Source organism: Danio rerio, chromosome 4, assembly GCF_052040795.2.
Source record: "Danio rerio strain M-AB ecotype USA chromosome 4, GRCz13ab, whole genome shotgun sequence".
NCBI lineage: Eukaryota > Metazoa > Chordata > Actinopteri > Cypriniformes > Danionidae > Danio > Danio rerio.
The window spans coordinates 45522501-45535768 of record NC_141024.2 but is presented as its reverse complement, the minus strand read 5'-3'; the positions used below and the strand labels follow the sequence as shown (position 1 = coordinate 45535768).

Genomic DNA, 13268 nt, shown 5'->3' with positions numbered 1-13268 from the left:
AGAAGGAGGGAAAATGCACTCACTCACTCAATGCAGTCGAATCAATGAGCAAAAAACACAACACATTAAAGCTTACCAAGACATATCTCACAACAAGAGAGATCTGTTATGGTACAGGCACAAATCATAATTTTAATCAGAAACTTCTACAGCAGAGCAGCTTCTAGATGTACCCACTCTGTCTAAGGTAGGCTCATATATGTAGCATATATATATATATAGCAGCTGGGCATAGTTAATCTGAAAGCAAGTTGGGCTGCGGTCACACTAGAGTTTGTGCTTGCAAAATTCTTTCGTACAGCGCTGCAAAAAAGAGTGGGATAAAACAATATGATTAGACGTTACTAAAGCGACTGATTGCTCCATATAGCTCATGTTTTGATCTTCTATTGGTCTCATGCACTCATGTGATGCGATTTCAAGCTTTGGTCTTACCTTTGTGGAGTCCACTATTAAATCTGTCATGCAGCTTTATATTGATAATTAGAAAATAATTACGTCACAAGTTAAATTATTGTATAGGCAGTTTATACAGGGTAATTCAATGACAAGAGTTCACTTTCATATCTACACAATGCAGAACTTTTAATGTGATTAACCTGCTCCACCTACACCAACTACAGCATTTCTCAGACTTCTGTTTGACTATGGTGTAATTACAGTAGTGAACATCACATACAACAACAACTGGACTTACTCCTGTAACTTGTTTGCAACAATGAAATTTAAATATCTGTGTCACATATTCATTTAAATAAATGGCTCATCATCATGTGCATTCATCTTTATTAATAGCTGCCTAATAGTCCAGACCATTAACTGAATAGTATTGTTTTACATATATGAAACCTGTTAACAGGTATAGCTGTTCATGCCAATACCAACTTGATAGCCTAAAGCATATTACATGAACAGGACCTGCTTAACATCTCTTAAGACAAATAAGCAAAGGTGTCTATAACAATACATGCTTGATTGCCCAGATCATTACATCTGAATGGTGCCTTTTAGTAGCATAGTTCTTCACCAATACCAGTTTAATAAAGACACAGATGTGAGGCGTCACAGTGGTGCAGTGGGTAGCACGATCACCTCACAGCAAGAAGGTTGCTGGTTCGAGCCTCAACTGGGTCAGTTGGCATTTCTGTGTGAAGTTTGTATGTTCTCCCCGTGTTCGCGTGTGTTTCCTCCGGATGCTCTGGTTTTCACAAAGTCCATAGACATGCGATGTGTGTGAATGAGTGTGTATGCATGTTTCCCAGTAACGGGTTGCAGCTGGAAGGGCATCCGCTGTGTAAAGCACGTGCTGCTGGATAAGTTGGCAGTTCATTCCACTATGGCGAACCCTGATTAATAAAGGGACTAAGCTGTAAAGAAAATGAATGAATATATGCGTAATATCACACGAGTATCAGTTTCTGTATTTCTATTTGTTGCAATTGCCATTTGTTATTGCAATAAAAAATTTATAAATTTAAAAAACCAGTGCGATGTGGCTCTAGAGAACGATTGTCCCTCTATCTGTTGTTTCAATCCCCTGAGAATTTTGGTCATCTTCAGAACGCAAATGAAGACATTTTAGATAAAATTAGAGAGCTCCCTCATCTGTCATAGACAGCAAGAGGACCGAGATGCTCAAAGGGTTTGACTTTTTTTTTTCTGGAAAAGGAACCAAAAACATTGTCAAAACCTGTGACGTGACTTTAGTGGTTCAATTGTAATCGAGTTCCAAGAACATTTTGTGTTCCAGAAAATGTTGAAAATAGCAGCCATGTCCAAAGTAGGAGCTGTTAAACCATGTAGTGGCTGCTTTTTGACCCTGTAGCCTATTCTCTTCATTTGCATTCAGCAGAAGAAACTTAAACAGGTTTGGCTCAAGTAGAGGATGAGTAAATTACTGAATTGTAATTTTTTACATGTGAACTACCCCTTTAATTGCTTCTGTAAGTAAGGGTAAATGAAATATTATTACTGAAGATATTGCTAAAGAATCGCAGGAAACGTGGAACACAGCTAATTAGAGACGACAATTCATATGAAACAATAAGAAACCCAATATAGGCCTATGAAGTTGTAAAAATAGAAAAGAAAATAAGGGGTCATAATTATGAGGATGAGATTTGGACTCTCATATATTAATAGTTAGTAATGTGTTGTAGAAATGCAAGTCATCATGAACTGGATTAAAAAATGTTTCTTTAAAATTGTCTTAAAATGTTTAGATTAAAAATTTTGATCAACTTTAAATACTAAAGTGTGTGTTTGTGAGAGATCTAATCTATTTAAATTTTTATTAATATTTTTTATTTTATCAATCTTTTTATTTTTATTAATCTATTTTTATTTTTATTTATCTATTTTTATTTTATTTATTTCTGTGTTTTCTCTGTATTATATTTTATATCCATATTTGTTTGCACTACTGCCCTTTTTGCACTGTCTTGTTTGTACGTAATGTCGCAATATGAATGTACAGTTATTTGTCATACCAATAAAGCACCTAAAATGTGAAATGTGAGGGAGAGAGAGAGAGCACAAATAGTATAGAGTGAAAAACAAGAAAGAAATGTGTCAATAAGTCATGACTGCAACATTAAGGGGCAAAAAAGCTAAACAAAAAAGACTTTTATTTTGGCGTGGTGTGTGACGTCATCAGGCGGCGCCGCTTCAGCGCTTTGATTCAACAGGAGAAAGGTTTGTGTTTTTAAATGTTTACGGATATAACCCGATTTAATTAAAGTTTCAGGTTTTTCCTCCGATGTTATGTACCTGCTGTTGGAAAAATTATTTTAACCCTTTATACAGCGTAGTACTATTTTATTCTCAGTAACCGAGGGCTTTTGTTTGAAACAGACAAGTGTGTCATGCGAGCTTTAAAATAGAAGTAAAGTTGGTTTGATATTCACACGTTTGTTCATTTAGAAGTCTCTATATTGTTTACCATGTTACTTTGAATATTTGATCTGAATTAGCATGCAAATGACTTGAAAACAACATTGACACTGTTTATTTGACTGTGAACAATGATAGAGGTAAAGTTGGTTTTATATTCACACATTCGTTCATTTAGCAGTCTATATATTGTTTACCATGTTACTTTGAATATTCGATTGGAATTAGCATGCAAGTGTGACTTGAAAACAGCATTAACACTGTTTATTTGACTGTGAACATGTTGTACTTTGATAGTCATTGGCTGCTATTATGATTTCCCTATTTAGAATTTGCAATGAATTCTTTTCTGAAATGATATTATTAAGGGGAATGTCTGAATATCAGAATATAAAACCAACTTTACCTCTATTGAACAATGTTGTACTTTGATAGTCATTTGCTGCTATTATGATTTCACTGTTTGGAGTTTGCAATTAATACTTTTATGAAATTATATTATTAAGGGGAAAGTCTGAATGTGCGAATATAAAACCAACTTTACCTCTATAATGCCAGTAACCTGCGACCCCCACATTCATTTATTTAGCTGTCTCTATATTGTTTACCATGTTACTGAAAATATTCTGTCAGAATTAGCATGCAAGTATGACTTCTAAACAACATTAGCACTATCTAATTGACTGTAACCAATGCTGTACTTTGGTAATTATTAGCTGCTAATATGATTTCCATATTTAGAGTTTGCAAAGAATACTTTTAGGAAATTTTATTATTAAGGGGAATGTCTGAATACCCAAATATAAAACCGACTTTACCTCAATTATCTATAGAAGTAAAGTTGGTTTTATATTCAGATATTCAGACATTCCCCTTAATAATATCATTTCAGAAAAGTATTCATTGCAAACTCTAAATAGTGAAATCTTATTAGCAGCCAATGACTATTAAAGTACAACATTGTTCACAGTCAAATAAACAGTATTAATGTTGTTTTCAAGTCAAACTTGCATACTTATTCAGATCAAATGGTAAACAATATATAGACTGCTAAATGAACGAATGTGTGAATATAAAACCAACTTTACCTCTATGACCCCTCACTTTGAGAACCACTGTTTTAAAGAAACGTTTTACCTGATTTCTTTTTGTTAATTACTCTCATTAATAGAAACTGTTGAAGCAAGTGTTGAAGAGAAGTTATTTTGTTTCTGTTCATTGTTTTATTTATTTTAAACAGGACATTTTAATTGTTTTGTTCATTTTAAACAGGATAAAGTGTCCAAACACAGAGAAAAACTCCTGCTGAAGCGACTGATCTCCACACTGTTATAAAGATGGCGTTTATTAAAGAGGAGAGTGAAGATGTGAAGATTGAAGAAACATTCACAGTCAAACAGGAAGATCTGCAGGAACAAACAGGTTGGTTTTCATTCTCAAACACCAACTCAGTCATTTGATCCTCATTCAGATATATTTTAATAATAAGAATACTAAATTAAATCCATCTTACAGCCCTGAGTGTGCTGCCTAGTTCTCCTAAACGCACACAAGCACTCATTGAAAGACCGAAAAAAGTTTCTTTTGTCTCTTGTTCTCATGTCTTTTGTCTTTCTTTCATGTATTATTAGTCTCCCATTTTCTCTATCTTCTTAGGGTTATTGCTTTTCTTGTTCTTCTACTGTTTGTGTAAAGCGTCATTGAGCACTGGCACTATATAAAATAAATAAAAACAATAAATTAAAAACAAAGTTTAACTGAGCTGACGCTTATTGACCTACAGTATTCTCATAGAAGACTCAAAATTTTAAGCCTTACAAAGTCTTAAATTTACTAAAATATTGTGTTGGAGGTATTAAATCTTTTTTAAAAAACAAGTCTTCATTTTACTTTGTTCTTGTTTTGTTACCCAGTCTGGCCACAACCCATACAATCACCAACAATCCACCTAAATAAATCTTTAAACTTTTTTATTAAAAAAGGTCATTTTAACCTTATTTATCATAATGGTTTAATTATTTTCCTTACAATAACGTTTGTTTAAACGTGCTCCATGTATTTACTGCTGGGGACATCGACATGGACAGATTGTTCTGCATAGATTTAGTTTATTGTAGTTTTTAAAACTTTTAGAACATTTGTCCATTTTTATTATTATAAAGAAAGTTTATGTTGGAATACAAGTTGAGCTGGCTTGTTTTTACACACTTTTTTTTTTTCAAAGAAATATCTAACATATATTAAAAATATATAATATTAATTTATTATTGTATTATTTAATGTATTCACTTGTAATATTTGTTTGATGGGGCAAATAAAAACCTTTTCGATCTGGGCCATATGAAAAGTTCTGTAGCCTTTAGCCCTTTATGAGTCTAAAATTTCATTCATAATGGTCTTAAAAATGTCTTAAGAAGTCTTACATTTAACTTGGTAAAACCCACAGAAACCCTGGTTTAAAGTATGTTAAAAAATGTGGATGCCCCTAATATTAAACATGTTGAATGAAATGGACACTAAAATAATTAATTATTATAAAACATTGTACTGTCTCAGAATATAGACCATATTCTTCATGTACCAGCAGGCAGCGCCATTGGAATCTTTTTGCTTGAAACTTTTTTTAAAGAATAAATTTTTAGATCCTAAAAACAGTGTTTTATAATTTATCTGTTTTAATTATTTTCCTTACAATAACATTTGTTTAAATGTGCTCCATGTGTTTACTGCTGAGGACATCAACCTGGACAGATTGTTGTGCATAGATTTAGTTTATTATAGTTTTTTAAAACTTTTAAAACATTTGTCCATTTTTTTTATTATTATGAAGAACGTTTATGTTAGAATTAATGCTGTCAATCGATAAAAAAAATTAACTAATTAATCGCACCTTTTTAAAAAAAATTAATCGCGATTAATCGCATTTAAAATACTGAAACTTGTAATTTTGCCTAATTAAATGTAAAATTAATGTAAACGCTAGAAAAAATATTTAAATTCAAAATATTATTGTTTAATAGAATTTTTGTTTAACTTGTAACACAGATTTCTTCATGTAAACAACATACCCACAATAAACCATCAAGATCCTGGCTTGACAGCCATATTTATTACAGAAATTAAAACACAGGCATGTTAATGACATTTAAATTTCAAAATAATTAATGCCAATAAAGAAAACATTGATTTCCATGTTGGATTCTAAGTGGACTGCAAAAAAATGCCAAAATACAGGAATTGCAGATATGGAAAATGAAAAATTATAATAATAAACTATAGAATACAAACTGTTGCGCTTATTGTAAAGTTTTATTGCTGTGAGTTGAGAACATTAATTATAGAGTAGAAACAATTTTGCTTAATTCCTTTACATTCATCCATTTGCTAAGACTAGGACTATCCCGCAAGTGCACAGAGACTCCCAAATGGCCGCAGATGAATGATAATTTCTTGCAAACTGGTTGTTAAATACATTATACACCCCTCTCGCCCCTACTCAGATACGTCGCTCACTCCACCCCTGACACCCCTCAACGGGCCTGACACAGACACACACACAGACAGACACACACAACGCGCTGCAGACGTTTTGGCCCCAACAGCCTTCCATACTGGAGCGACTCCCCTCAAATTCAACACGCATGATCACGTTCATCAAATTTGCTAAGCGTCCGAAACTAAGGGTCCTAAAGTATTACTGTATTTCACAAGGATTCTGACACAACAACGCGAAGCATATGCTTTCGTTGCATTTAATGAGGAAACACGCTAAACTTGGAGGGCTCATGCTGAAAGGCAGAGTAATGTCCTGTCTTTAACAGCTCGTGACTTCACCAGACGTACTGAGTACATTTACATAAGACACCAATACTCCGATTTTAATATGATTAAGATAATACTCTTGTTAAAAATCTACCGTGTAGCCTTAAAAGGAACCTTACCTTAAAGGAACACCGAGTCACGAAATGCGGAGGATTTTCTTTCTGTTCGCCATGCGGTATCAACTTACAACGGAAGTCGAAAGTTAAAAATGAAACGCCCGAAATTGCATGAAACTCTGGATAACTTGTGATGCAACTAATTGTTTTATAATGGAACTTGCCTTCAAAAAGTGCTACCTTGGTCTTATCCACATTTATTGCATGTTGAACATACGTCCACCACAACAGGAAGTAAAAAACTGAACTGCGTTAATTTTTTTTAACACGTTAATTATTTAAAATTAATCGCATGCGTTAACGCGTTTTGACAGCGCTAGCTAGAATACAAGTAGAGCTGGCTTGTTTTTACACAATATTTAATTTTTTTTCAAAGAAATATCTAAAATATAATAAAAATATTATTAATTTATTATTGTATTATTAAATGTATTAAATTATAATATTTTTTGGCAAATAAATTTATATGCTTATATAATATGCTTTATAAATCCCTTATAAATGACAAATAAAGGCTCAGAATCAAATGAACTATAATCTTTATACTATAAACTCTACAGTGATTTTATTTTAGATCAGGTTGCAAAGATTTATTTTTTATTTGAAGTACAGTTTTATTTGTGTATCTTTAACTGAAAAGGAATGAATAATATCATTTTCCTGTTTAGAATTTAACTGAGCCTTTATTTGTCATTTATAAAGGATTTATAAACCATGAATAGTCCTCACTTTAGATTAGGTCACAAAACTCGGTGAAGTTTATTAACATACATAGTAACCATTAATATATGCCTGAATAATAAGACATATAAACGTTAATTTCAATAGTTTATTAATCATTTAATAACTCATTCTGAATGATCCAAAAAATCCTCAACTACTCTTAAATACAACTGGTTTTTAAATAATGCGATACTTAATTTAGTAATGAAAAATAAATCATTTACTAAGTATGAAAATACAATTATTAAGCACATTATATAGCTGCTTATAAGTCAAGAATAGAGCATTTGTAGCTGCAGTTATAAACTGCTTACTAACGTTTGTTAATGTAAAGTTAATGCTTAACGGATAATGAATTCACTATTTGCTAATGCTTAATAAATGATTTATAGTGTGTAGTTATTATAAAGTGTTACCAAATTGACTATAGTACAGTTAAAAATGTAATATTATTTAATATAAAATACACTTGTTACTACTTTCATCTGGGTTATATTCTAGTACATCACTTTTTTAACTGTACCTTTAGAACCTTATAATATCACCTAAAGCAGCATCACAGCAGTCTCCTTTCAGTCATTCCACCTCTTCACAGAGATTGTCAGCCTGATCTGGTGTATTAATCAACTACCGTGGCTTCTGGAACTGAACAGTAATGATGTTCCAGATGCTGGACATCCACTGCCACATGGCCTCACCAGTTAAAGACTAAATCTTCCTTCTTTGCAATGCTCTGATGCGTTAAAATTTCGCCGCTATTAGATTTTGCTGTAGAATGAAATCGTTGCTATCAGATTTCGCTATGCGGAAGAGCCTGACTGATATTCTTCCGGAAACACGTCAGCAGAGTTTGTGCAGAGCCCATTTACTATGTCATTGTAAAAGCACTAGATAAATAAAGATAAATTGAATGGAATCTTGCTTAAATGTGTACAAGTTCATGGACCAAACAAAATATCTGATTTATTTTACATTTAATGTGCATCAAAATTAGTGTGTGTAGCCAATGAGTGTCTTCTCACTTTTCAGCTTTCAATGAGAGTTTTTAATACTCAATGAAAACTAATGATTTTTTTTAAATTTCAGACCTAATTGAAGAGTATGAGGGGAGTAAAGAGGAGGAACATCATGTCAAAATTGAGGATAAAAGTCATTTACAGACTGATGGTATTTTAAAGAGGAGAGACAAGAATCGTTTCACCTGCACTCAGTGTGGAAAGATTTTGGCAAACAAAAGCAAACTTAAGAACCACATGAGGATCCACACTGGAGAGAAACCATTCACATGCACTCAGTGTGGAAAGAGTTTTGGATTACAAAATAGTCTTACAAATCACATGAAGATCCACACTGGAACGAAACCATTTATTTGCACTCAGTGTGGGAGGAGTTTCAACCAATCATCAAACCTTAATAATCACATAAAGATTCATACTGGAGAGAAACCATTCACCTGCACTCAGTGTGGAAAGAGTTTTGGAATACAAAGCGGCCTCAAAATTCACTTGAGGATCCACACTGGAGAGAAACCATTCACATGCTCTCAGTGTGGAAAGAGTTTTGGAATACAAAGCAGTCTTAAATTTCACATGAGGATCCACACTAGAGAGAAAACATTCACATGCACTCATTGTGGGAAGGGTTTCATCCAATCATCACACCTTTATGATCACATGAAGATCCACACTGGAGAGAAACCATTCACATGTACTCAGTGTGGGAGGAGTTTCAACCAATCATCACACCTTAATAATCACATGAAGATTCATACTGGAGAGAAACCATTTACATGCCCTCAGTGTGGAAAGAGTTTTGGATTACAAGGCAGTCTTACAATTCACATGAGGATCCACACTGGAGAGAAACCGTTCACTTGCGCTCAGTGTGGGAAGAGTTTCAACCAATCATCACACCTTAATCAACACATGACGATCCACACTGGAGAGAAATCCTTCAAATGCACTCAGTGTGGGAAGAGTTTTACCTGCTCATCCTCCCTTAATCGACACATGAGGATCCACAGTGGAGAAAGACCATTTACATGCACTTAGTGTGGGAAGAGTTTTAGCATATCATCACACTTTAATCTACACATGATGAGCCACACTGGAGAGAAAACATTCACTTACACTTAAGCCACGGTAACACTTGAATTTATTCCCCATAGACTTCCATTCATACGCATGCGAATGCGTCAGACCGGAAACGCAAGTTCTTGCGTCAAGTTTCGTAGTTCACTGCCTTGCAAAGTTCAATCTTGGTGAACTCTTACCTGAGAAATCGCATCACTTGACTGTGTGAGACCAATCAAAGATCAAAACATGACCTCTCTGGACAGAAATTTTAAATATGGACCAATCGCTCACTTTGTAGCGAAATTAGCTCAGTTTATGAATATTAATGATCATTAATAACAAGTTATTATTAAACATTAATATTTCGGTTTAACCTACTGTCAATTTGGCTAAACGGATATATAACACGATTCCGCCCACTTGTTCGAGCAGACACTCAGATTATGAATATTAATTATCAATAACAACATATTATTATTCGTCCTTAATATTCTTAATAACAGCTTGTAGCAATGGAATCAATCATTTTAGTGACTTTTTCTGTGAGGCAAACAATACAATCCATTTGATTATAATGGGATTTATTGACTTGTCTGACATGTAACGAACAAACGCACAAACATAACATCAAACAGAACAAACGTATAATGAATATAGATAGGCTATATAAGGATCTATAAAACCTATAATAAACAGAAAGAAACAGAAAAGCAAGGAAATAGAGAGTTTAGATAAAAGAATGGCAAATCTACCTCAGTTCCACACAACTATTCAGGACCTTTAAGAAAACACCTTTTTGATAAGGGGCACAGCTTTAATGCATAACATAATTACCTTTAGAAAGATGGTTTTTCTCTCTTTTTGCGAGTATTCTCTGAAGCGTTAGATGTCCTTTAGTGTCCTTTCTAGATGCACAGTTTGCGATGCAGGTCGGAGGATACGCGATCGCAACTTTAAACTGAGTTTTACTTTGCTGGAAAAAATAAGAAAACGTGGGCTCGGACGAGCCACGCGGCTAAAGAAAATGCGGTTTGCCCCCTCAAAAGGGGGCAGCCTCTTAGAGAGTTTTTCCGGATCGTTCTGTGCAGAGTTGTGCGCACGGCTCGGTTTTAAACTGTGGTGGCATGTCACACCCCTTTTTCGACTGACTGACCAATGGTCTCCTGGCAAAGTTTGAGAGGGAGATTTTCTTTGTCTCTGGACCGCTAATATGCAAAATAAGGGTCCGCCCTAAAGCATGCTAAGAGACATAAACTCAGAGCATTAAATAATTTAAGCCATATAGATTATGATCATGTGCAACGCATCATGTGTTGTAAAATGGCAGGAGAAACCTAACGGTATGAAACACTACAGTTTTAAGAAATCAACATGATTCCCACATTCTTAGCTGGTATAGTGTCTTAAAAAGGGCACGAGAGAGATGTTTACATGTTAGAAAAGTCAGAAAAGAAATACAAAGTTTACAAACACATAACATTTACTTTTGGGCTGATTCAGGATTTCTGAGTCCCTTTCAGCATCGGGAGCCTTGTGTGTGTGTTCCTATGTGTCTCGGGAGGAAGGGGGGCAGGAATGTCTTTTGAAGTTTTGGCAACCATCTCTGGCTTACCTCTAGATAAGTGGTGACACACAGGCTCAGACTTTGTGGCACCAAGAGTCATAAACCCACACAGAGGAGACTTAGACCCTTTTATAAAATCGATACGTAATTTTATCTACTGACTGTTACATCTTGTTTAATCCCGCCCCTTTTCGCAGCACCAAACAACAGAATTTTGCATGCTCAAACTCTAGTGTGACCGCAGCTTCGGAGAAACTATTCATATGCACTCAGTGTGGGAAGAGTTTCAACAGATCAGCAAACTTTAATGAATACATGAAGATTCACACTGGTGTGAAAGAGTATATGTGCTTTAAGTGTGAGAAGACTATTATTACAGCTCCAAAAATTGAAACTGCACCAGACAATTCACACTGGAGTGTACAAGTGTTCACAATGTGACAAGAGGTTTAATCAGTTATCACATCTGAAAACAGAAGAGGATTCACACTGGAGAGAAACTCTACAGATCTGATCAGTGTCTGCAGAGTTTCACTCATTTGGCGCAGTTTAACAAACACATGGACAAAAAGTTGCACAGAAGACATGAATGCAGCAAAACATTTTCTCATGTGCACAGGATTTTACATGTCTGAATAATGTTTGAAAAGGCTGAGTGACGATATACTGTTTTCCAACACTCCTACACTGCAGTAGGTGGGGTTGTAAATGTGTTGCGCTCCTCACGTTTACCGTAAACACAATGCTGGCGGCTGAGAGAAGAACAGTTTCATAAACATCTGGCAAACAGCATCTCAGCGGCTTAAAATCTCATTGCAAGTGATTGTACAGGTGCGGATACATTTGTACTCCACTCTCCAGTGTATTCATGTAGCTAGTGTTGTTTTGGATGATGTTCTCTGTCTGACTTCCTGAATGAGAAACAAATCACTGGGAAGACACCGCACATCAAACAAGGTGGAGCTCCAGGACGGTTAGTTTGCATATACCAGGGCCTCAAGCTTAGAAAGCCAATTTAATTGTCCTGTGTTGCAGCTTTTATTAGTAAATTTTCTTTACTTTTAGGTTCAAGATTCTTTTTAGTTTACTACATTTACTTTTTTGAGTAGAATACAAACTTGATGAATATTTTATGATTTAGGCAGAGCAACAGGTATTAAGTGTTACAATATTAATACACTGATAATCCCAAAGTAAATCCCAGGTAAATCCTGATTGGATGCCTGCATTACTCATCAATGGGTAAATAAAAGTTGTTGTGCTAGCTACCCCAGGACGCTGTGGCTACTCAGGAGTCTTTATGTCAAGACCATCATGCCATTTCATTGACTCTTTAACTTTAAGGTATTGTTTTGCATTACTTATATCATGTAGGTAACGTGTTGTTGTGATTATATCCTAAGTTCTTTATCTTCATTATTATCCCTAGACATTTGTTGGTTGCTTTTATTAATTGTTCTATGAGTTATATTCTATATTAAATAATTTGCATTCAGGCTATTTTGTTGGCTCATCTCTCTTGTATGTTGCGACTCAAACAAGCGGCATGTACTTGATATACTGAAGTAAACAAGAAACTTTAGAAAGAAAGTAAAAAATTTGATTTGATATGCGAAATGTATTTTTTTGCTGTATGGAACAGAACAAACACTCATTTGGGGGATGGTTGGTCTCTAGAACGACAAAGTCAGTTTGAGGGGGGTGGGGGGGGGGGGTCTTTCTCTCGAACTAAGGGCCAGTAGAAATACATTCGGTCTTTGGAACGATCGCTGGCAAACGCTTGGATGCACTCACCGGGGGGTGTTGATTAAACCCAGGCCCAAACCCACTAAGCCATGCCCGAAGAGAGACCACCTTTCCTGGCTTACCTGTCGGGACGTCCAGCGCCTGGAGGTGCGTGCCCGAAGCCAACTGTCTCTGACCTGCCGTCGTGATTTCGGCGAAGGCAAAGAAAAAGGGACTTTGTTTATTTTTGGCTTTTGCGGTTGAACAAACCAGGGGTCTAAGGGCAGGCTAGCAGCCCCCAGAGCCAAGCCCGGGCAAGGCTGGTGTGCGCTATGACCCTGGTGCAGGCGG

General features: G+C 35.2%; 1 protein-coding gene across 1 annotated transcript in view; it reads left to right on the top strand.

Annotated features, from left to right (window-relative positions):
* The window catches only part of LOC148681610 (uncharacterized), a 50150-nt gene extending 37460 nt beyond the window's left edge, over positions 1-12690 (top strand). Inside the window, exon 4 of the mRNA XM_088650279.1 lies at positions 8807-12690. Coding sequence (XP_088506405.1) covers positions 8807-9604 — 798 coding nt within the window. The 3' untranslated portion in view covers positions 9605-12690. The remainder of the gene's footprint in view (positions 1-8806) is intronic.
* The last annotated feature ends 578 nt before the right edge of the window (positions 12691-13268 follow it).